Below are 26,797 nucleotides of genomic sequence, written 5' to 3'. Positions count from 1 at the left end.
ACAAGAAGGGAGCGTTTACAAAGCGTTAGAGGATGTAATGTAACGTAGAGTTTTTGTTTATCTATGGCATATCTGCAGGAAGATCCCTGTCTCTCTGCCTGTGTAGCTGTTATGGATATTACATGAGGTATTTGAAACGTGTCCCAGGAATCTGTCACTTTCTGCTAAAGAGCTGTCGGCCTGATATATGAGGGCCTTTAATCCCCGTCCCTGATGTTTTCATCTAAACCATTTCCTCTTCTTTAGAGAGGAACGAAAAGGGAATGTTAACTGGGGATGAGATAAGCTGCTCGGCAGTCCCTGGTTCCATAATGTCTTCCTCAGACATTCCACCTGGTAACAAACCGCCATGTACATCATACACGCTGCGCTGTAACTCGTGCCCACAGTGAGGGTCGTCTCCGGTGACAGACAGGCATTGGCCGCGCATCCCCCGTGCTAATTACTGTGGAAGCGAGCTGCTCATTACAGTCACATTATAAGGAAGATCCGTATAGTGAATATACTTTACACTGTATTGCTGCAGTATCCATGTTTTAGTGCAAATCATTTGCATAAGTCACCGATGAAATAAAGAGACCGATGGTTTGATAAAATTAGTAATTTAGTTGAACCAATGATACCTAATGGGCGCTCTCTTTTTAGGATTTATGTTTAAACAGATTTAAAGTAGATGAAGTTAACAAATCCCCGCTATATTTTATTATAAGGAGTACAGATGTGTCCACATTACGTCTAGCCTCCGTGCGCGTTGTACAGCCCGTCTAGTCACACTCGGTAGTGCTGAGAATATTTCCGTGCAACTTTTTACCTTCCACTGTGTCTTATTCACAATGCAAAGTGAACAGGATGCACAAGCAGCCTCTGCTGATTAAAATGATATGCATCATGCCTATATTCTGTGTGCGGCTGTATCTGCAGGCAGAATGCTACGTTGCAGTGTCACAGCCGCTGACACTGTAACGTAGCATTTTGCACGCAGATGCACCCGCAGTCGCTCACAGAATATAGGCATGCCGCATATCATTTTAATCGGCAGAAATTGCTGGTGCGTCCTATTCACATGGCTTTGCGAATATGATCCGTTTTTAAGGGAAAAAAGTCTTGCCAAGATGCTCAGTGCTACCGATCGATACGGCGCTCACGCGTTATGTGTAACACGACTTGTAGAGCGCACGGAGGATATATGTATGTGGACACATCCGTATAAGGTCTATTTTTCAGGACCCCTCTGAAATGAAAAGTTCCTACTACTGCTTATTAGAGGGATAGAAAACCTTACTTCTGGATATTTTTTGAAAACAAAAAACTAGTCCCCAGGGCAGCTCCCAGCAACACTGGCCTGAGTGGTCTTACCGCTCTCCAGGCTAGTCAGTAGGGTATCCGCGCCTTCTTGAGCCTGGTTACCAGCCCCCCGCACTCACACGGGAGCTGACTCTGACTTCCAATTCCATATTGAAATAGAAAAAAAATAAATTATCTCCTTTCGTGCACCCCCAGGTTACTTCATCCTGAGATGGGAGGACGGCGGCCGCACTTGTGCCGTTGCAGTTCACGGTACAGTAGGCCTCCCAAGTATCACATTTGAGCGCTAGACTTCTTCTCATACAGAAGCACAGTAACACCGGAACAAGGTGCCGCAGTGAATAGGTGCCGCATTCACCTGCCATGGTGTGCATAACATTAAAAAACCTTTTAAGGTGATGGAAAAGGAACTAGGGGTGTCCCCCCACCCCACACTCCTGTAAGTGTGCCCATCATACATGGAATAAAATAAATTAGTATTTCTATTCCTACCCTGCGAGCCCTCGGGATCTCCCCGGCAGCTCCCTGGCAGTCCTGGACTGATGATATCGTGCATAAAGTCTTCATTTTGACAAACGATCTACTAATGACCTATCGTGCGTCCTTAACGATTTCCAGTGCATCGGTAGCGAGATTGCCAGAACTTACTAGCAGGAGGGAAGATCTGAAAATGCGATGTACGACCCCTGAGTACGCGCATCGGGATTGTGACCGTGACCGGACACTTGCGATTTGCACATATTTTGCACGATTTGTCATTCCGATACGTCGAAATCAGCAAATCGTGCAAAATATCTGACAGTGTGTGGGCACCTTTACTTGCGTACAAGCACACAGGGGCTTACGGTGAGTTGGAGGGAAACACAATTTGCGCCTTTTTTCAGCAAATTGCATACGCACCAAAAATTCTTACGCATGCTTAGCAATGCCAACTGAGACGCATTTTGCACTTATACCCACTTGTGCCAAGGGGAACTGGATGGGGCAAAAGTACAACAAGGGCGCGTTTGCACAAAATGCGTCCCATGCTGACCACATACTGTAAAGACACATGAGCACCTGTTTGCAGTCTGATCACTTGCAGATCGCTGGCTTCCGAGGCCAACTGGGAACTGTTAATGATGGTGGATGATCGCTACTGATTGGCTGAATGTGTCTGAACCTCTCCCAAACAAGCTAAGATTCTGGCAATCTTTTCACTTTGTTACAGAGATATTTGCTATCGGCCTGCAGCAATAAGTAGGTTTACATTTAATCTTTTAAGCGGGAAGGTGACGGATGTGTGTATTGCTTTAAACTTAATAAAAACTAAAATTTTGGGCCAAATGTAATAGGGTGAGAGTTTAGAAAATGTGAGAGTTTAGCAGTAACCTCTCACACTCTCACATTGGTTAAGTTTTATCTTCACAATGGGAAACATCTGAATGAGATTTTAAATCGTGAGAGTTTTTTAAGTCTAAAAAACATGCAAGTTCGCTCTGTTACTTTGTTTTTGGACTCTATTACATTGGCAAAGTTTAAAAAGTGTCAGAAACTCTCACTTTTCTAAACTCTCACCCTATTACATTTGGCCCTTTGTCTTTTTTTTGTTTTGTCTTGTAACTTAATTTTACCTGCTAAATGTAACTTGACCAGCTACCAATAACACTGTCCTTACATGTACTATATTGTGTATGAGCTGTGTACTCTCATATTAACATAAACCACATCTGGTGTAACCGAGGGGCATTATACTACTCAGGGCCATAACTAGCTATGGGCGACTGATGCCATTGCACAGAGGCTCTGTGGGCGAAACCGTCAAACCCTCCAGACGGGCACCCTGCACAGTATATGAAGCCGATCGGGCGTCCAAAGGACGCCAGGTCAGCGCTGCACCTACCGGAGCAGCCGGTCATACCCTCTTCTGAGCAACATAATGATGACAAGTGTGACGCCATGACATTGCGCGCTCCTTGGGCGGGGCCGGCACAGGGCGCAACCGTTCCCTGTTACGGCTCTGATACTACTATGCTCTACAGGAGTAAACCAGGCGTGCAGCCCTTATCGAAAAGGTTGCAACTTTTGTATACGGCCAGCTCTGCAGGCTAACTAAAATGTTCATTTTGTTTGAAACACAAATTCAGTCCAAATCAGCATGCTCCTCAGGGCCTGATTAAGAGCAGAGGGCGTATGTCTATGTGAATATCGGCATTGCATGCTGTTAGTGTACAACTCTGAAACAGACCCTCAATGGCCAGAGAACTAATAATATGGGGTCTATTTACTAAGCAGTGTTAGGAGACAGAGTGAAAAGTGATAAGGTGCCAGACAATCAGCTCCCAGCTGTCATTTTTCAAACACAGTCTGCGAGATGACAGTTGGGAGCTGATTGGCTGGCACCTTATCACTTTTCACTCTGGGGGTCATTCAGACCCGCTCGCAAGCGGGTCAATGTTGGGCGCATGCGCACGACAGAGGGAGCTCCGTCGTGCGCATGCGCGAGACCCGGCGAGCGACGAGGAATACTTCGCTCGGGGTCTCGCACCAAAGGGGGCGTGCTGTCGATGGTGACTGACAGCACGCCCCCTTTGGTGGGTGTGCCAGGGGCGTGGCTGCCAGACGGAGGCGTTCCCATGGGAACGCCTACCGTCTGAAGCTGGCCCCACTGACATCAGTAATGATGTCAGTGGGAGTGATTTTGGCTCTGATAGAGCCAAAATGACTCCTGGGCTTGCGGCAGCGAGACCCTACCGCAGGGTCTCGTCGCAAGCCCGATGGTCGCGATGGTCTTGACCATCGCGACCATCTTTTTGGCCGCTCGCATATGCTGTGGGTGGTCACCCACAGCTATGCAAGCGGCCAGGTGGCCGCTCCATTTTCATGGAGGAGGGCCCTGATTCAGAGCGAGCGCTCTGGTCAGAGCGTCCGGCTCTGAATCAGGCCCTCTGTCTCTTAACACTGCTTAGTAAATAGACCCCTATGTATTATACACCTATTCATAACCATTCATTAAAAGGACAGCACAGAAATCATGCCTCGGAGTATTGTAGCGTATACGCTCCTCAGTAATGTACTGTAGTTATTTGGCATCCGTCTCGCTGTCTGTATTGTTACAGATTATTTCTAGACCTCACAGCGCTTCCAATGTTTGGCTTCTTGGCAAGCATTTGTAATTGTAATATTTATTTTAATCAGGACGATATTCTGTAATTAGCGTTTACCATAATTATTTTCTTTTCTTGCCTTTCTGCTCTTTTTTTTAAACGTAACCGTTGTTCATTAAGTTGAGAGGACTATAAAAAAAACGAGATGCGATTAAATAAAGTTATTATGAGATTTCTACTCAAAGTGCGTATGTTGCAACAAAGTGTAAAATCAATTTAAATAGAAAGTAGTTTATGCAATACATTTGCCTCATCGTGTGTGGCACTGACAGGAGGGAAGTTTAGGGTTTTTTTTTATTGTTGTTATTGGCAGATCTTCAACTTTTAGCTTTCACAAGTAGTTACTTTTCTTACAGCTCCAGTTTAGTTCTTAAACAACACAAGGTGACATATTTGAAGTAAAAAAAAAAGTCTCAAGTAACCTACAGCCAGAGACAGGAGCCATTTTGTGCCTTCTTCCTGGGTGATGTCACTAGTTCCTTGCCAGTTGATTGGTTAAAAATTACTTCAGCCCCTGAAATGACTGCCTTTACTTTGTTGTAGTTGTCAGGTACACTTACATTTCAGCATTCCAACCCTTTTTTTTTTTTTGGGGGGGGGAACCTAAATCATACTTGATGACTTTGTAGGCCTGTCTGCAGGAGATGAAAAGGACAGGACGACAAAGTCCAGGTAGGTGGGGCGGTGAGATATGATTTGCATGCCCCCCTCTCCACTGATTATGTGTATCTGGTCATTACTCGTCGCTGGGTGCTGCTTGATGACACTGGGCCTGATTCAGAGCCGGACGCTCTGACCAGAGCGCTCGCTCTGAATCAGGGCCCTCCTCCATGAAAATGGAGCGGCCTCCTGGCCGCTCGTATAGCTGTGGGTGACCATCCACAGCATATGCGAGCGGCCACAAAGATGGTCGCGATGGTCTTGACCATCGCGACCATCGGACTTGCGACGGAGACCCTGCGGTAGGGTCTCCCTGCCACAAGCCCTGGAGTGATTTTGGCTCTATCAGAGCCAAAATCACTCCCACTGACATCACTGTGATGTCAGTGGGGCCGGCTTCAGACGGTAGGCGTTCCCATGGGAACGCCTCCGTCTGGCAGGCACGCCCCCGGCACGCCCACCAAAGGGGGCGTGCTGTCAATCAACATCGACAGCACGCCCCCTTTGGTGGGAGACCCGGAGCGATGGAAAGCCCGTCGGCGTGCATAATTAACAGCCAGCATCTTAGGACACGTCACTTGCTAGAAATATACACTGAAGTGCTCGCAGTGCTTGTGGCAGGGTATAGTCAACCTCAAGCGCTGTGATCGCATTCGATGGTGTTCGATGTACCAGTGGTTTCATGCACTTCCTGGAGAAGACGTATGCAAGTGGGGCGTCTTAAGACAGGCAGGTGGGCATCTACTAACACAAAGTGATCGCTTGCCAAAACAAAGTGGGAGTGCCTATGACTTGCCCTGCGAGCGGCTGCCTTGTCGTCACTTAACCTAATTTCCATGCGCTGGGAGCGAGCGAGCCTGTCTGAATGAGCTTCTTAGTCTATAGGCAAACGATCAGATACACCCACCTAGCCGCAAATGGAGATGCTACTGAGATGCGGAGAACTCTGAATCTCCAGTAGTTGCTCATTGTGGCGTATTCTCAACTACGGAAAGAGCATGCACAGTGCAAAAAATCATAACATTCTTCTGCAATACAGACTTGCGTGCAATGCTGAATAAGCCCCTTTGTCCTTCTACTGATGAGATTTTTTTTCCTTACTGCGCATGTGTCTAAGGGCCTGATTCATTACCGATGGCAACTGCGATTACGCACGCAATCAGACGGTTGTTGTGCACTGCGCATGCATATGCATCGCAGTGTGCGTGCATGAGCCGCCCACTGCGATCACAGTGACTACGCAGACCCATCGCAGAGTGATTGGAAGTGCTGTTTGTGGGTGGTGATGGGGGGGGGGGGGGTGCTCGGCGAAATGCAGGTGTGCCAGTGCATTTTGAACGCCGTTGCAGGGGCGTGCATAAATTATCCTCTGCTATGGCCTACGCAGCCTGAGGACTCATAGTGTGCGCTGAAGTTAGCAATTTCTGAGTAAGGTCAGGGCTTGTGCAAGTGTGTGTGAGGCTGCGATGGTACTCGATGTTACTGATGGTTTCTTAGTCTTGCTAACCATTACGGATGTATGTAAAGTGAAGTGGGTGTCCTTGTGTAGTGCAGCGACAGCATAGCGATCACAATGGATTAGCATACTATCGCAGTTGAACTGCGTGCGTAATCGCTATTGCATCCGCAGTTGCGATCGGTAACGAATCAGGCCCTAAGTCACAACGTGTATGCACCCCGATTATGATCACAGAGTCGCAGTTTCGATTTTAGATGCATGTACAAAGTAGTAGAATCAGGGCCTATGTAAGGTCCCACTATGCGCACCTCAGAGGTGTCTGGAAAATCACGAGTACCGGAGAAAATAAAATAATACTCTTCCATACAACGTGACCTCTTTCTGCAACTCCTGTGCTATTTTGACTTTGGGTAAATACTCCTTTTTTAATGTGTGTGCCAATTGTGGCTTTTGTTTAATGTTCGCACAAGGGCAAGTGATTCCATTTGTATAAACATGTAACAGCGATGTGTGTGTGTATTTTTTTTTTTTATTTTACATTTTTTTGCAAAACCGGAACAAACTATGTAATGTACATATCTCTATTTATACAGCAGCTTAATTATATAAAAACACTGAGCTTCCTCTGTCGCAGCATATGTGTTATTCTGCGCCGGCTAAACCGTGAGCACATTGATGTAAATACTATGTGACTGCCTGGGAAGAGTCAATACGATCTTCCAGCTGCGGGCTGGTGTGTAACTAAGGCTTACGGAGAACATAAGAGCATGGCGAGCTCCTTGGGTCACATTGGAGGGAAGGCAATCATATCTAAGAACTTCTTGTACAAACACCGGGGAGGCTGCCGGAAATTCCATATTTCCTTTGTTTGCCTGGCTGCTACGTTGCCTACACTAGTCAGGATTAGTTGAAAAAGATAACAGGAGGCTTCGTACACAGGGCAAAGTGGAAACGGTTACTGTAGCTTTCTGGACCTACGCGTATGCAGCATTAGTCATTCTTACTATATGCACAGGTATTCCTAGTGTTCATTTTCATTGTGCCATGTCTCATTAAACACATAAAATCACCCCGCGTTGCTCTGTCAATAAAATACAGTGTAAAATAATACCATCCAGGAACAGTGATAAATATTATGGCGTCTATTTAGTAAAAAATCCAAAAGTTTGTACAAAAATATCTGCGTTTACCGCCTCCTTCATCTTCCTATATTTGATTAAAACGTCATACTGGGATGATCCTCGCATTATACAGGACTGTCGGCCAGGAGATAACTGTCGTCATAAGGTCTTTTGCGAAAGTGAAAGAAACTTTGAATTATCCACTGCACACTTGCGCAAAACGGGTACGAGGGATGCTGGGAATCAGCCCACTATGGGCCTCATTTGTCAACGAGTTTTATCATTCACGAGTGACAAAACTGGTTGCGTATAATAAATGGTGCTCCAGCCAATCGGCTTCCAACTGTCAGTTTTCAAACAGGTGACAGTTGGGAGCTGGAGCACCATTATCCTATGCAACATGTGTTTATCACTCGTTGTGGATGATAGAACTCATTGATAATTGAGGCCCTCTGTGAGAAGACAGCAAGAAGAGACCTGTCTCTTCCCTGCTTTTCTCCAGCGCGAGGAGACACGGCGCGGTGCAGAGCTGGCACAGAATGTTAGCTCCTGTACTTTATATAAATATTGATCTGCACTTTTCTCTTTACTAGATATGGAGCTACAATGCTGGAGAAAAGCCTTTCTTTAGTTTACTAAATAGTCCCCTATAGGGCGCATTGCTGGTAATGTTTAGTAAACAGCAGCAATAAAAGAATATTTAATATTTTAGAGGTATATATATATATTTTTTTAATTTCTACCGTCCATCTGCCAAAGTATAAGAGCTGTATATATTGTCATTAGTTTTTTTCTTATGTTTTATGATGCACAAAACAACATTTCTGCATATCACCTTCTCTGCAGCACTGAGGGTTGCCTGTTTTATTATTATACTACAAGTATCGCCAACGTGATCAATAATTTTTTTGTTTTTTTTATAGCTCTAGCATATTTCGTAGTATCTTACAATAATAATATCCAATTACAACTACTTTATCATTACAGTATTGACCAATTATATTCTTACATTATGATTTTTATTATATACTGTGTGTGTATATATATATATATATATATATATATACTGTGTGTGCATGTATATATATATATATATATACACACGTATGTGTGTGTATATATATATATATATATATTTTTTTTTTTTTCATAGTTTTAAAATTACAGAATTCTTTATAGTAGATCTGGTCTAGTTTTATTCATTGCATAGGTTTATTTGATATGTCGCCTACTCCATTAAATATATCGTGAAATTTTGCATTTTTATTAGGGCCCCAACAGTATGATTAAAATGCCACATAAAGACCGTGGTATTTGCTGATATATTTGTATTGTTGCAGTGATGAAAGGAAATGCCATGAGGCTAGGGATGCTAAGTAAAGAAGAAGAAAACCAAGAAATCAGTAGTTACAAAAAATCAACAGACACATACATAAAAAGAAGATTGTAGAATAATGCGGCCTTGGTGCATTTTACAAAAATACAGATCAAAAAGTGGAATTGTTTGAACTATATAACCTGATGAGTGCACCATATTGGGATAAAATGCTAATTTATGCTAATAAAGAACTATTGTTATCCACTTTTTTTTTAAGTGGATGTAAAGGGCGTTGACATAGAAGTTTGAGATGCAGAAGATAGAGGGGTTTATGTATCAAGCAATCAAAAGCACGGGGAAGTGGACCAGTGAAGAAGTTGCCAATAGCAACCAATCAGCTCCTATTAGTTTATAGGCTGTACTTGATAAATGCTACTTCAAAGCTGATTGGTTGCTATGGGCCACTACTCCACTGGTCCACTTCCCCACGCTTTTCACTGCTTGATACGTAAACCCCAGAGTGTTTAGCAGTAGCTGGGGGCTGTACCAATCACCTTGTAAAGAGGAGAAATGAGAGGCACAAGCTGATTGGTTGTTATTGGCACCTCCTCTTCCTCTTTAGTAGGCTTTGATAAATCTCCTCCTAAGAAAGATAACTGCACACAAATGGGCTGTAAAATGTGATGTCAAATGCTGGCGGAGCTGGCGTCTTAGTGGCTTCTGGCGCCATCTTTGAAGGCCTGAAGTGTATTGTCACTTTGCAGCTTTTACTGAAAGTCATGTACACTTTTTTTTACGTATTTGGGAAAAAAAAAATTATTAACTTCATCCTCCCGACATCTGAAGAAGAATAAAAAAAAAAAATTCTAAGTAGCAGTAAAAACACAACATTGATTAAATCTACTCGTAATATGGCTGATTATACCCAGGAATTTACACCAGCAAAATACCATCTGTCACCATTTACATGAACAAATACACAGTCCCGTTCTCTAATGTATGACATGGTCTCTTGAGATATACAGTAGTAAACATTAAGGCGCTCTGCTCCGCGTCTCCGTACAGATGTCTTTCCTGCCCAGCACTTCAGGAAATCATTTCAGATAAGTTTTTGTGTTTGCTTTTCCGTGTCACTCTTACATCCCTGGCCTCCAGTTTCCATGTAGTATATACGTGACATTCTTACCTGTGCAGAGTTCATCTTTCGTGTTGTATTGTAAACCCCGTCTTGACAGTTTGAATATTTTTAAAATTGTAAAGTAATATGTCCGCTTAATAATAACCAATGTGATAACACAACGCTACCTGTTACATTCATTTCAGCCTCCCAGGAAAGTCATATAGGGCTTATTTACTGCTGGCCTTACATCTGTTCTCTTTAATAAGAAGTACTGTTCCATATTGAACATGGACACCAAAAATGCATACACGTGCATCTGCTTATACATTTTTGCATATCATTGACATGCGACATACTACGCCTGGGGAGGTGGAAAGGGGGTGGGGAAGTGTAGGCCGAGTACAGGAAAAGCACTATGCAATGAATAAGTAAACAGGGATTCCAAACACTTAGCACATATATTCTTTAAAGAGTCGGTAAAAACAGCATTTAAATTTTGTATGTCTATATAATAATCTGCTAAGGTTTGCCTGGTCCCTAACATGTTCAGTGGGGGCACGCGCCACCCATCCAACGGCTCCCACTGCTAGGGAGAGGAGACAGACCTAGCCGGAGAGGAGAAGCACCCCCTTTGGAATGGGGTAAGTATGGGAGTGGACACAGAGCAGGGAGCAGGACAGAGGTCAGAGATGGGGCGAGTGGGACAGTGGGGGGCGGAGCAGGAAAACAGCAGACAGTGAGGGGCAGAGCAGTGGATAGTGAGGGAGATGGGGTGGTGTGGGGGCAGACTGAGGTGGCCCTCATTATGCTGGGTCCCTTTACTAGTATATTTATCATTAGCTACAGATGTGTCCTCATACATCTAGCCTCCTTGCGTATTGAACAGCCCTTCTAATCTCGCCATGCTATGCCTATGTTCTCTGTGCGTCTGCCGGTATATCTGCATGCAGAACGCTACGTTACAGTGTTACAGCCACTGACACTGTAGCGTAGCATTTCACATGTCAGATACACCGCAGACGCACACAGAACATAGGCATTGCTGCATATCATTTTAATCAACAGAAGCTATTCACATCACTGTGTGTGAGTAAGGTGCATTTGAAGGTAAAGAGTCGCACGAAAGCCGCTCGGCGCTATCGAGGCACACTGAGCTCCTGCACTGTCTAACGTGTGTACCTGTGCTCATACCAAGTTATGGAGAATAGTGCTCTTAGCTGCAGTACCCGTAAAGGGTGACCCAACCTTTATATACGGTAATTATGCTAGAGGGGGGTACTGCGCTTGGAGAAGGATAGTATCTATATGATGGTACAAAAGATGTTAATCTGTAGGCAAATTATGGTTAATGTATGCACTTGTACCACTTCTGGAACTCACACAGTGTATGGAGAATATTTGTATTTATTGCAATACAATGCTCTTATATCAAATGACAAGAAAATTGATGGCTGTTAAGTGTAGTGCTGTATGGAAATAGGTAGTCTCGTAGCTTACCAGACGTGCTGATAATGGTCTCGTACTCCAATAATGAATAGTGATAAGTCTGGGGTGGGATGTTACCAGAATGATGATGGTGTACAGGACAAATGCACAAAGCAGTGGTCTGCTGTAGTCACTTAAGGGTGGCAAAGTTAACTGTGGATGTTTGTGTACATGAGGTGCGTAAGTGGTGTCTGGCGGTGCGGCGTCCCGGGACTCCCAGGTGCACCTACTTACCTTCAGCGTCCGCTTGGTTCACCTCCGGGTGTACCCTCTATCTCCTTTATTGTCCTCCTGGTCTCCGCTGTCCTGCTTCTTCCAAGAAGCAGTCCACACTGTGCACTGCGACACTTCCGGGTGTCACGATTCCGCTCGATCAAGTGGCACCCGGGCTCAACAGTACGCACAGCGGCTCAACTCACAAAGGATGCGAGGAGAATCCAGATTCCTGATTAGGATTAGGATGTAGTTCGTCTCTGATATGAAAGAGTTTAAGTCTCTAAGGCGTGATCTCCGACGCGTTGTCGGCCCTCCGGGCCTTCCTCAGGGAGTATAGTGTGCGCCATCTTGTGTGTGGTGTCTCTATATATAGGGGAGTTCCACTCACCGCCATGTTGTGTGTGGCAACTCCCTTGTGTCAGAACAAAAATCACACATCAAGGACACAACTGATATACTAAGGACCCTTAAGGAGATTACATGGGAGAAAGACCAATGGCTTTGCACGAGTGACGTTATGTCCCTATATACTATAATAAATCACGAACAAGGGTTAGAATCCGCACGACATTACCTGACAAAAGAGGACTCAATACACATAGAACAGACCGAATTCATTGTACAAGCCATTAATTATATCTTGAAACACAATTATTTTTGGTTTGAGGGACAGTACTTCCGCCAAACCACTGGAACTAGATTTGCGCCGAGCTACGCCAATCTTTTCATGTGCCTATGGGAAGACCAAAACATCTGGTCAGGCCACAAGTTCGGCGCAAATCTAGTCCTCTGGAAAAGGTTCATAGACGACATTTTATTTGTATGGAAAGGGGATGAGGCGACATTGACAGTGTGGACTGCGTCTTGGAAGAAGCAGGACAGCGGAGACCAGGAGGACGATAAAGGAGATAGAGGGTACACCCGGAGGTGAACCAAGCATATGCCGAGGGTAAGTAGGTGCACCTGGGGGTCCCGGGACGCCGCACCGCCAGACACCACTTACGCACCTCGCGTACACAAACATCCACAGTTAACTTTGCCACCCTTAAGTGACTACAGCAGACCACTGCTTGGTGCATTTATCCTGTACACCATCATCATTCTGGTAACATCCCACCCCAGACTTATCACTATTCATTATTGGAGTACGAGACCATTATCAGCACGTCTGGTAAGCTACGAGACTACCTATCTCCATACAGCACTACACCTAACAGCCATCAATTTGCCTGTCATTTGATATAAGAGCATTGTATTGCAATAAATACAAATATTCTCCATATACTGTGTGAGTTCCAGAAGTGGTACAAGTGCATACATTAACCATAATTTGCCTACAGATTAACATCTTTTGTACCATCATATAGATACTATCCTACACTGAGCTCCTGCGTTATGTGTGGCGCGACTTGTAGCGCATGGAGGATAGATGTATGTGGACACATCTGTAAAGTCCACTGTGCTATCTTCGATTGCACTGCACCTTGCCATGTTAGTAAGAAGATGCTTCTACAACAGAGCAGGCACACATTTACTTACAGATTGGAAGACTTGCACTGTGTGGATTGGTTGATTCATACACAAGGACGGGGCCAGTGATGTCACAGTAGCTGAAATGACTCAGTATAGGTCAGGGTAAGTTCCAGTTCGCTGTACGTCATACTCAGATCAAAGAGGTCCAGCAAATCCGATGACTTGCTATACTTTGCGGTGTTACATTGCTGGGATGGGACTATGATGATGGGATTCATAGATAATTACGCCAGCACACCCCCTGACATGCTCACTTTACCAAAGACATGGGCTGCGGGTAGGGTCCCACGCTCAGGAGCCCCCCCAGGAAATTGCTGGAGAGCAGGCAAATATGCTGTACGTGGGTGTAATCAGAGCCGGATTGAGGGCCACATGGGCCTGGAGCTGAAAATGAACAAAGGCCTATTATGAGAATCAGAGGAGGCGTGACCAGTGCTGTGTGGGTGTGGCCAGTGCCATGTGGGCGTGTACACCCTTATACTCTCAGCCCCAATGTCTCCCTAAATATGTAAAATAAAAAAATGCTTCATTTTGTGAGGTAAATAGAAATACAATTTTACTACTTATGATTTATAGCTGAGCGTGTGGAGAGCAGATGGCCAGTCATCATCATGTTGTCATGACAATGGGCCTATTTTTATGTGGAGGCCTGGAGCTGTAGCTCCATCCGCCCCATTGTTAATCTGGCCCTGGGTGTAATCATTTACTTTTTTGTCAGAGCTGCAGTGAAATTTCAAGGAAATGCTGAACAGCGCATTGTACATGGTTCGTAGTTGAGAATGTCAATCTTGGGGTTTTGTGATCGTCTTGGGGTTTTATACTGAAAGGGTTAAACTCCTTTGGAAAATGTTACTCTAGATACCTTCTTTTCCCCTGAGGCAGGGGTACCTACCATGCGTGAAAGCTGTGTCGCCAATGATTCTCCAGGCTCAGAGCCTAAACTACTCCAACCCTGTTGACTGGCACCCTGGAGAAATGGTGGAAGCTTTGGCACTGGTAGGAATGAGAATCTTCTGAACTACTAGAGTCTCCAAAATGGAACAACTTGTAGGTTTGGTGACCCGGGAGAGCAGTTTCTTGGAGTTCTCTACCAAAACAACAACCTATATAGTGAGATTATATTTGTTTTAAATATTTACATACTGTAGTGGGTGAAAATGAGAGTGGTGCTAGAACAGTGATGGGCACCCTGCTACAAGGACCACAGTTACCCTCATGCTTGGTAATCGTCTAAAACATTTAATTTAATCACACACACGCCTCCTCTCTCTTACCCTGCTACATTCGTTCTTTCTCTCCTCTCTGTATATCTGCATGTCCACAAATACAAAGCCTTTATTTCCTGCAAAACAGCCTATAAATTACCTACACATGCCACTGAGACCTCCCCCTGGCCACAAAATGCCCTTAGTACCTCCTTCAGACTTCCTCACAGGTCACTCAGACCAACACCCCTCTCCCCCACAAACTCCCACTTGGTCCTCATTACTAATTAACTAATGCCCTACATAAACAACTTGGTCCTGTTCTGTGTTGCTTGCTGTTCTGTATGCGGCTGAATTTCAAATGCGGTAATTCTGCGAACAAAGTGCTAATGCAACTACACGCGTGTCTTCATATTCTGATGAGATCAAGGTAGTTGGTGCCCTCTTCTGGGTTAGATGGGCCCTTCCAAATACACAGCGGCCAGGAAACAAAACACCAGTCCAGGGTTTCTGTGTAATTAGCCAAAGCTAGTTTATTGTACAGTAAAAAGAAAGCATAAAACAAATTCCTAACCCTTTTGGGCTCTAACTAAAAAAAACAGGATCCCTCTCTCAACCATGGTAGGACCTAATGTCCCTACCCAAACATAGGCATATGCACAGTACTCACGGTCAGTAAATCACAGTATCTCTTGCCTGTATAAGCTTGCCTGTTTCCCCAGGTAGTGAAACCCCTGACATACTTTTATCAGCCTCTTACAGGTGCAAGAACTAATTAGCCTGTTCTCAGGCCGAAGACCCGAAATGGGCCTAATGGATGGAGCCCGTCCTCACTCTCCATCAATAACCCCAGGAACCCTTAACCGACTTTAACTAAAGCCCAAACATCCATTAAGTCTGTTTTGCAATCAGAAACATTTTGCTGGGGTTTTAATGCATGTAGGTCAGAAATTTGGGACAACTATATATCCTGTGTACACCCTTACCATTTGTCACAATACATAGGAATTTTGCCACCTCACTGTTTTTCATTTTCACGCGCACCCATCGTTACTGTTATTGTCCCTTACACGTATCCTATTCTGCTTGCGAGAGATCCATTTGAAGTAAGTGTCCCATCCACATACGCACGACTCAGAATAGGACGTAATTGTGGCTGTACGCCCACGTCACACCCCCAAGATGGTTCTCATCTGCACAGTTTCCACAACCCAGAAACACCGGTTTCAGATATATGCATAGAGAGAAACGTCCAGGTTACGTACAACTTGGAGGGGATGTAGTTATGAGACTTGCGGCCAGGATGCCGCCGGTGTCAATACCGACAGGGGACTTAAGTTTGGCGTCGAAACACCGGCGCCTATCTTAATAACGACGCTGGAGCGCCGAAGGACGCAAGCCCAAACTATGTAAGTCCGGTGCGCCCTTAGCGTTATTCATGGGGGGGGAGGGTTAGGTTTAGGGAGTGTAGCGGGGTTAGGTTTTGAGGGTGGGAGGTTATGGTTAGGCACCTCTAGGGGGAAAGTTAGGGTTAGGCACCACTGGGTGGCGGGGTTAGGTTTAGGCACGACGGGGAGGGAAGGATTAGGCTACAAGAAGGGAGGGTTAGGGGAAGGGGGGAGCGGAAGTAGACATACCCGAGCTCTGTCAGGATACCAACCATTGGGATGCCGCTGTTGGTATGCTGGCAGAGGCATCCCGACAGCCGGCATTCCAACTTGGAGATACGCAAAGATTAGCTGCGGTACACAGGCGCAGTATGCAGTAATACGCTGGATGCGGCTACAGAATGAGGCCCTGTATGTGTAGCATAGCACAGTGCAATTTGATCTAATCAGTGTCAAACATCCATATGGCATATTCACCTGTAAAAAATAGAGGCTTCTTTTGAAATAAATGCTTTGAGCTCTTTCTGTTCTGTGTTCTAGTAACAGATTTTGACAAGTTGTTGTGCGTGTACGTTTCAGATATTCTCCCTGTATCTGTACAACGCAGACCGGATGCTTTGTATTATGAAGCTGCGTAGGTGGTGAAGTAATTGATGTAAAGTGGAAAACTTTGGATTAATCATATTATACTTTTTGTTTAATAAACAAAGCAGTTTATAGCATTACTATAGGTCTACGGATACAGTAGGAATGTACCCCAGCACGGAACCTTAATCCCGCAACATATGCGCAGTAATATAAGGGAAAAAAGACCACACACGTTATAATATACTTTAATTGTAATGATGACATCATATTTTATTTTCCTGCAATTTCAACAAGCAGTCAGTCCCACGTTTATGTAAGAGCTGGAAAAATAGGTGCGGAATCCAGGAAAGTGTAAAATAGAAGATTGAAAACGCCCCAAACATTTATTAAAGTAAGGAAAAATACAGCAGGGAATTTGCATTTGACAAATTTGTATATTATTGTTAAAATTAAAATGTCTAAATATGATGTACCTTGAAAAAAGTCATCTGTACAGTAAAATAAAATGTGAACTAGTAAATGAGTAAAAACAAATGTTTACTTAGTGGAGCAATTGTATATACTCCCATATACTGTGAGCACAGTGTTCTGTAATTGTCCCATCGAAGTTTAGGGAACCGGGACACTGGAAAAAAAAGGGCAAATTCAGGGGATGTAAAACGGAGGTTTGACCGGCTCTTCCTCACATAATATTAATTTTATTCTGATACTGTTCTGCATGTCCTGTAATAGTGATCAAGGTCCTTGTGTCTGTACATAATTCTAACCAGAGTGAGTGGCTAGGGCTCCCAACACTTCACTCCATGGGGACTCTTAGTTTGCCAAGGACTTGGATTAATTTATAATATCTGGCCCCACATTGTGAAAGGTGGGCTAGGTATGGCTGGTGGCAATTGTATATTGCCATTGTATTAGAGTACCTCCGTGTACCCAAATATATTTTTCGAATTGTTTTTAAATATTTATTTCCATTTTGTCCTATTGCAGTCCAGTTTCAGCAGTCTTTCTTGCTGTGTCTTGCTGCTTAAGACTTAACACTGTCGGCTATCAACCCCCACTTGGTGGCCTCTCTTTTTCCCTGCGGTAGTCCGCTCCATTCTGCTACTGGCACACCATGGGCACATCATCTGCAGGATCTTAAAGTGACAGTCAGCTGGCCATGGAAGACACTTTTGCACCAGATTTAAACCATATGGTGCAGGATTATCAGGAGAACCTTGCTCCACAGTTCTTGCTTCCTTTAAACTGGGTATTGCAGAATTACTGTTACAGAACCTGTGACTGTGACCCTGACCTTCTAACCCAGGGGTGGGGAACCTTTTTTCTGCCGAGGGCCATTTTGATATATATAACATTATTTGCGGGCCCGGTGATCACAGCAATGCCCGGGAACATCCTGAGGATGCTCCGGGGAGCTGTAAGGGCATCGGTGTGACTGTCTGAAGCGTCCTTTGGACTCTCCAGGCGGTACTGCTGCATAGATTCTGGCTGCAGGGTGCCATTGTAGGCACCCTGCTAGCCAGATGAGGCTAGCAGAAAAAAGCTCAGAGGGCCAGACCAAATGATTATGCGGGCCTTCTACGGCCTCCCGGGCCTGAGGTTCCCCATCCCTGTTGTAACCAAATACCGATACTGAGCCTGTGCCCCGGACCTTTTATCCAAATACCGATACTGAGCCTGTGCCCCTGACCTTTTATCAAAATACCTATACTGAGCCGTGCCCCTTACCAGTTTATTTTTTACCTTTTACATGAATAGTTTACAGCCTTTGTACATGCCAATCCCCCATAAGAAGGATGACTATTGGTGACTATCAATAAATGTAACTGTAACTATTACATTCATTCTTTCATTGTAGAATACACCACCTGTCAAAAGTTTTAAAATAGCCTAATTTTTCCAGTTTTTATTGAAATTACCCAGTTTAATGTCTTACTTTACTTTTGAAGTTAAAACAGAGAACTAATAAACAATTGGAGATAAAAGAACAAAAACAAAACAAAATCACCAAATTATTTTGTTTAACAAAATGTCATTTACATTTTTGACTCCTCAAAGTAGCCGCCTGTTGCAGATATAGCCGCCGAACACACTTGTGGCATTTTTTTTTCTACAGTGGAAATCAAATAATGTTCAGGAAGTTCTGCCCAACACTGTCGCAGATGTTCCCACAAATGTGTTGGACTTGTAGGTTGCTTTGCGTTATCCCTTCTGTCCAATTCATCCCAAACCAGCTTGATGGGGTGCAAGTCTGGAGACTGTGCAGCCATTCCATGATTTGAAGCCTATTGTCTTGTACTTTTCTGCTTTTGGGGTCATTATCTTGCTGTAGGATGAACCCTTGACCAACTAGGTGTAGACCAGAGAGTATTGCATGACACTGCAAAATACTATGGTAACTCTTATAGTTCAGAGTGCAAGTCACCGACTCTGGATCCAACAAATGAGGCATGGTCCATCATGCTTCCTTCTCCATGTTTGACAGTTGGAACTGTCCTTCCGCCTACCCAATGGTGTACAAAAACACTGCTTGATGAACCAAATATTTAAAATTTTGATTCACCTTCTTCCAGTCTTCAGTCGTCAATTAGTGGTGCATCATGGCCCAGACAGGCCTCTTTTTTTTCTTATTTTGCCATTTTAGCGGTGGCTTTCTTCTTGCCACTTGACCTGTCAGACCTGCAGCTCAGTGTCTTTTCTTCACAGCTGAAACTGAGCCTTCCTTACTTTGACCAGTGTTAAGCTGTGCTTGAGGCCTTTGTCCTGTGAGTCGGAAGCTGTTAAGGCTCAGAAACTTGTCATCTGATTCTGTCGTGGCTTTGTGTCATGTGGATGGACCTTTTCCTGTCAGAGTTTCCTCCAGTTTTCATGTGCCTTCTGATGGTGTAGGTGTAACTGTACTCAGGGGCACCTTGAACTTCTTTGCAATTGCTCTAAAGGAAAGAACTACACTGTAATGGTCTGTCTGTCATCCTTTGCTTAATTGCTTTTTTTCTCACCATTATGATAGCAATAAACTTCTTCCTGCAGTGCAATATTGTCCAAATAATGCTTCAAAGGATGTAACAGTCTGTTTAACACTGCTTTTAATACAGACAGGGTTTTTTGTAACCAAGCCATCAACTAAAGTTGCGACACATGTAGGAATTGTGTGCATCAACTTCCACTGCTGCAGAACAGTAGAAGTTACATATTCCCTGAAAAAAGCTGTTTTTTTTTTTTTTAAACAGTAAACTTGACATTATTATTATTATTATTATTATTATTATTATTATTATTATTTATTTATTATATTTTTTGTTTTTAGTTTATACCAACCCAACGTTTTTTATCTTTTTACCTTTGTGATATTTCAGGTTATTCACTGGGCTTGAATGACTTAAATTCCAATAAAAACTGGAAAAATGGATGTGTTCTAAAACTTTTGATCGCTAATGTATACCCATGTATATACTATACAATATCTATTATAACAATATAACATATATATATATATATATATATATATAATATATATATATATTTTTTAATAATAATTTTTTTGTTGAAGCTTTAAAGTTTACAATAAAATATATACAATGTTTTGTTAGAACATACATTGAAAAATGAAGGAGTCTATACAACAAAATTTATGGCACTGCTATGGGCAGAAATTTGAGAAGGATGTCATAGTCCTAATAATACATATACAGTGCCTTGCAGAATTAACTCCTTGACCAGTTCTCTCATTGTATTAAGTCATAAATCTTACACCAAAGTTTGAGTTTCTCTGTTAAGTAGTGGCGTAAATTCATCCCAGATGCCCGGAGGCAAGTTATACTTTGGTGCCCCCCCGCCCGTCACAGCTGCTGACTGTGTAATGTAGCAATTCGCATGCAGACAGGTTATAGATAGACGAAGGTGGCAGCTGATGGTCTGACATGGAGCTTACCATAGTGTATGGTGGCTTCTCAGGTGCCGGGAAGGGGTGCCATGTATTGGGCGGCCATGACGGTATACTCTGGGTACATAGTTACAGCCCTAAGTGTGGTGAATATGTTGTGGACAATGGAGGAGGTGCCCCCTTCAGAGCTAGAACCCGGCGGCAGGCGCCTCCATTGTCTCCCATAGTTCTGCCCCTGCTGTTAAGCAGACACTTTTACTGTGACCTTGGTTCTTGTTACAAAAATATCTTCGGGAAAAAAAAAAAATAACATAAAAACTTGATGTTTGCATAAGTATGAAATCCCCAGAGATGAGTATTTTGTAGGGCTAAAGTCTGCAGCATTAACCGCTTTCTCCACTGGAGTGAGAATGGATCAGTGCAGTATCCTTCATATATAGAGTGGGGAAGAAAAGGAGGTTTAAACTTTTATTTGTGATATTAATCACAATATAGGGCCGTATTCAATCACGGATGACGTCATTTTGCCAGGTAGAAAAGTATCGCCGTATTCAATTGCAAACATTTTTCGCGGAGGCGAAAACTCAATCCAATGTAATAGGCGAAAAAGATTTGCCTATGAATAGGTGTCGGAAAAAAGTGCAAAAATCGCTCTTGGGACAGCCCTCCAAAGGATAACTATGTCAAAAAAAAAACTGAAAAAAAAATCGAGGAACACCCCAAAAAATTACTTAGAGGGGGAGAAAAAGTGCAAAGTGGGGGTACAAACTTAAAAACTAGGGAAATAGACTTTAGGGGGGTCTGCAAGTAGGGGTGAGGTGTTTTTCTGATTGCAGGTGCTTGCTGAAGGTGAGTTTTTGGCGGAACTTAAAGCTTCACTTTAGCAAATTTAAACCATGCTTTCACCCATTTTCAAGTACCCCAAATTTGACAGGACAGCACTTTACGCCTGTTTGAGTTTTGCCGGGACGCGTTTTTGCGTCCTTTGGAATTAAATACGGCGAATAGGCGGGGGCACGCACTATAAGTTTCCTAGATTTAGTTCCTTGATACAACTTATGTAAACATTGTTACATACACAGTGTCTTCTCCAGAAAATGTTGCTGGTCGGGTGGCATTAACGTTGGGTACACACTGTATGATATATTGTACAGTCGACGAATGATATATATCGTTCAGTGCATCAGTTTGTGTGTTGGCCTTGTAACATGGAAGATGCGATATAACTTGCAGATATATTGTGCGCATCTGCCAGTATGTACAGGCAACCCACCGACCCGATATGCTGGCCGCATGAACCACTGACAATGACATAACAACTGGGCTGACATTTAAACAGTTGTGATGTCTGGCCAGACCCATCCAGCGGCCGATTGGTATGCTTACCAAATCGGTCGCTCAGTCGGCGGGACGCTCAGGCGGCCGCTGGGTCGGCCAGGTGTGTACCCCCATTATATGTGTGAGGGTAGTGCAATACTTTGCAATAATGAAAATGTTGATATAAATTTTGAAGACTCTTGCAGATTACTCACTTGCTGGCATAGATACAGTTGTGCCCAGCAATGCACGCTGAGACGCAGAGCGCCGCGCTCCACCTTAAAACGTGTCTGCACTCTTCGTCTACCCTCTCTCCAATGTTCCCACCGTCCAAACCGTGCTCAGCGCCTAATTAATGGGGGGAGGGGCTCAAGAGGCAAGTGCCCCTGGGCTTCCCTCTCTCAGGGGGCCCCCTGGCCAGAGCTGCTCCAACCCAGCTCTGGCACCACTCACCATGGTCGATTCTGCTCTTCACTGCACTGCTGCCTTATGAAGGTGCGGGGGTTGGAGGCACCCACACAGCAGGCTCAGCCGCTCTCAGGGTCATAGAGAGGCGAAGGGGGCATGGCCTTATCGAGGGTGGGAGTGGCCAAGCCCCGACAGGATTAAAAAAAAAAAAGCATTTTGCAACGGTGCTGCACCCTGGGGAGGGGGGTGCTGTGAGCCCCCCAGCCCAGTTCAAAGCCGCGGGGGTGCAATCAGCGTGATCGCTCCCCCCCACAGGCATAGGATACTGCTGCGGCAGTCTCTCACAGCAGCCCAGCACACAGCAGCGTGTGCTGGGCTGCTGTGATTTAAGAGGGAGGCGGGGGTGGCGCCGGTCCTGGGCCCCTCCAGCAGTCCGGGTAATTAGTAACCGCCCCCCCCCTCTCCGCGCCCCTGCCCATCAGCCCGCATGCACGACCAATGGAGCAACCCAGCTGCCAATGCTGGCAAGGTCATTGGAGCCGGTGAAGGTATATTGAGGGGGTCGTTCACCAGATTGTGCAATGTGTACCGCCCGCCCGATACATCGTTCATCGGCACTATCAGGTGTTACTTTGGCGGGTTGCTAAGTGTGTACCCAGACTTACGTCCATGTAGGCATCCATGGGTTAAACCCTCTCCTCAATAGACAATTAGTCCTTGCCCCTTATTGAGCCCCAAAACGAATGAGACGGAAGTGACGTATTACTAATACTTCTATTTGTACAGTGGGGATTTTCCAATGGTCAGGGCCAGCCATGGGGAATCCGCGCTGTAATATATTAGCATTTGATACGTTTAAAGCGTTATTTAGGAAAATTACGCTATTAGCTTTTCTTGAAAAATAATATTTATCTACCTAATCTGCAAAGCCTCAGGCACGTAAAGATATCTGCGCCTCTGCATATCGCACAAATTGTGATATTTTTTTTTTTACGTAATTTATGCCTACGTTTTTTTATGTAAATTCCCCCCAGCTCTATATAAGCCTCATGGTGAGTAACGTAACTAAAATTAGTTTTTTTTTATGTCTCGGGCGCTGGTTCATTAGTTACACCACTTAGTGTGAATTCTTTTATCTCATTAAAGGGCATAGGTTTGCAGAATACAAATCTCTTCTCTAAAACAAGATTGAAACAAACTGATCAGCTCACAATGTAAAACCTTAGTGTTCAAGAAAATGCAGAATAATCAGAATGTTTATAGATAGAAACCTGAAGCATAACCTGTTACTATATACAAAATCCCCCCAACACGCTCACACACCATACACACAAACACACACACGTGTGGGCCGGCCTTCCGAGCAGAACACACTCTGATACATGTTAATGGATATTTTCAATACTTGAATTGAACTCAGTTGCCATAACCTGATTATGTTACAGAGGAGCATGGTTTTCGGTTGTCGTTACTGTTCTACATACAGGTTGAGTCTCCCATATCCAAATATTCCAAAATACGGGATATTCCGAATTACTGAATATTTTTAGTATGACTGAGAAAGTGAAACCTTTGTTTTTGGATGGTTCAATGTACACAAACTTATTTTAAAGCACAAAATCATTAAAATAAAGTATAAAATGACCTTCAGGCTGTGTATATAAGGTGTATATGAAACATAAATGAATTTCATGTATGTACACAAATATGAATAATTACTACAACCACTTTGCAGTTCCCAGTAAAGTTTCTGGAGAGACTAATATGATATCTATATGTGTGTATAAGGTGCATATAGAACATAAATGCATTCTGTGTTTAGATTTGGGTCCCATACCCAAGATATCTCATTATGGTATGCACATATTCCAAAATACGGAATATTCCGATATCCAAAATACCCCTGGTCCCAAGCATTTTGGATATGGGAGACTCAATCTGTACTGTACTGTGTAGCCCCTATAACCCCGATATGTGAAAGCCATTGTCTGATATCACAAAAATCATTAATCCCATTAGGTAATTAATATTCTCAATTTATTAAGTATCTAAGTAATAAAATGTGTGCTACACATATGTATATCATTTTCCTCTTACTTTCAATGGGTGCATCTAATGGGTGTACTGGTGGGCTCTGCATACACCATTCCGACATTGAAATCTGCACAGTCAGACCCTCTAAAAATGAACAGAGCAGCGTATAGGCAGTGGGGTCCCTACCTGTTGCAACACCCGGTGCGGCTAGAGGTGGGTAAAGCCGCTCACCGGCAAAAAAGGGGATGTGGCCTGGCGGGTGGGGGCTTGGCCTCGGGTGGGGGCTTGTGTTTGTCACTTCTGGGGGTGCCGGAGATGCGGAATGCCCCCGGGGACCAGTCTGTTTTGCAGTGCCGGCTCCCTAACTCCCTGAGTGCTGCATGTAATGCTACAGTGCAGCACCCAGCTCCTGTCACTTGCAGGAGTCGGCACTTTGGTGTCACCCCTCGGCCGGTAACATACGGGTGTGGTCCACACCCCCCTTGTGACGCCACTGCGTATAGGACAAATCTAGGACTCCATTATATTGACTCTCTAGGGGGCCCATTTATTAATTATTGGATTTTAGACCCGGTAATTATAATTTCCTATGGCCTCTATTCATGGCAATAAGAAATTATCTATCGTTGTGATGTATTAAGAATCACACCCAGAGACAGGGGCTCTCAAAGGAGCCCGTCCTTGCAATGTGTAAAGTAAAGTGATTGTTGCGATCGCTGTGCTTCGTGCTGCGGGACCCCTGGCGGCTTTCTGGCTGCACGCGGTCACCAGGCTGCGCATGTGCATGTGGCCATTAGCGGGGGATGCTGTCATAATCCCGGCACATGGGACTGCCAAAATCCCAAAGGTAAGTAGTGGGGGGATAGTTAGGTTTAATGTTAGGGGTTTAGGTTAGGCACTAAGGGGGAGGATTAGGGTGCGGGGATGGTGAGGTTGGGTCTAGGCACTGGGAAGGGAGGCTAGGTCTAGGCACTGGGGAGGGAGGTTAGGTCTAGGCACTGGGGAGGGAGGCTAGGTGTAGGCACTGGGGAGGGAGGCTAGGTTTAGGCACTGGGGAGGGAGGTTAGGTCTAGTCACTGGGGAGGGAGTGTTAGGATACCAACCGACAGGTGTCCGTATCCTAATTCTGTTGGGATGCCGGCATCGGGAATTTAATCACCAGGATCCCGAGCACCGACATCCTGTACCCAAACCTGGGTAATCATCCCGTACCCAACCCGGCAGGTCTCTCTCCCGATCAATTCTGCGACCTGTAGCCTATAGGCTACAATGACTAACACCAAGTATATTTCAAAATATAGCAGCCTCCATAGAAACCTAGGGGGCTGCTATTGCGATCAGAAATGGGGGAACCCCCATAATACATCCAGGGGATGCTAAAACTTCCCTTTTCAGGGGATTTCCCACAAAACTGGTTTAATAAATATGCCTATAGATCACATATTACACCTGTTAGACCAGCACGATAGTCTCCACTTGTGACTCTTCAGCTGTGGTAGTACTGTAAGTCCCATAATGGCCTGCCAGCCAGCCAGAGCATGCTGCAACAGCTGGCAACTCCTGGTCTACACTTACAAAGATACATTTTAACTACGTTTCTTCTCATTCATATTATGTAGAATTTCGGCTTTTTAGCGACTCTTCCTTCATCCACGACGCTTCGGTACAGTCATCAATCCACTAAAAATCACATGTGTATGAGCCCCGCGTAGTGGTAACAAATGCCTGATGGGCGACATAAACACTCTTTGGCATAATATTACTGGCATCTACCCATCTGTCAGCTATTTATACAGTGTATACAACTGACATGACCACCTTCGCGTAATTCTTAAATGTTTATGCATTTTCCTGGAATGCACCCGCTGATGAGATGTGCGCTGGCGTTAGGGGCAATATTTGCAGTCTGGTGATGTCTCGTGCCAGAGTGACACGTCCAAGCTGGATTTTCTGCTAAGTGTTCCCAGCTTGCATACAGACTTGTTATTTATTATTCATGTTCATCCGGAGACTGTCATTTACAATGGCTCTGAAATGTAGAAATGTAAATATAATCTTGCATAATCATGTGTAAGGACCAACCAATCTGTATACCTTAGGCTGATGTAAAACCTGTCAGTTACAAATAGTGGAGATGAGCAACATAATATATATATATATGTCACACGTCGGATCCCGTGGCCACATTACCAGGTCCGGCGTTGGCAGCTAGTTTCCATTGGTCCCCCCGCTGGCCACCTGCAGCTCCCCCCCAAGTCATCAAGTTGCTTGTCTGAAACGTGGCTGGTGTCTTCCTCCCAGCAACTAAAAAGCATTGGGACTTGGCTTGCCTGCAGCAATAGCGTATGAGGACACATCTGTGCCAAACATTAATATATCACCACTGACTGGGTAAGAGAACAGGGGCAAGGGAATGGCAGCATGTTGAACTTAGTAGGAGCATACAGCGGCAAGTGGGAATCGATTTCGTACTCCGTGAACCTGAAATATAATGAATGGGTTAGCAGAGTTAAAAGAAGACTAGGGAGGGAGCACTGGTGACATAGTGGGGTATATTTACTAAAGTGCAGGTTTTTAGAAGTGGAGTTGTTGCCCATAGCAACCAATCAGA

The 26,797-nt window shown here is 44.4% G+C and overlaps 1 protein-coding gene across 3 annotated transcripts in view; it reads left to right on the top strand.

Moving 5' to 3' along the window:
• Positions 1-26,797, top strand: part of CRPPA (CDP-L-ribitol pyrophosphorylase A) — a 251,747-nt gene that overhangs the window by 166,590 nt on the left and 58,360 nt on the right. The window contains exon 10 of one of the 3 annotated variants that reach the window (XM_088453148.1): positions 1,501-1,573. The exons of the other annotated variants lie outside the window; for them this stretch is intronic. Within the exon in view, the coding sequence (XP_088309274.1) occupies positions 1,501-1,515 (15 nt within the window). The 3' untranslated portion in view covers positions 1,516-1,573. Of the gene's footprint in view, positions 1-1,500; positions 1,574-26,797 lie in introns of those variants that run through there. 3 annotated transcript variants of the gene reach the window in all.

Source organism: Taudactylus pleione, unplaced genomic scaffold, assembly GCF_031769625.1.
Source record: "Taudactylus pleione unplaced genomic scaffold, aTauple2 ptg000571l, whole genome shotgun sequence".
Taxonomy (NCBI): Eukaryota; Metazoa; Chordata; class Amphibia; order Anura; family Myobatrachidae; genus Taudactylus; species Taudactylus pleione.
Note: the sequence above shows the minus strand (reverse complement) of the source record. Positions and strands in the feature narration are given on the sequence as shown.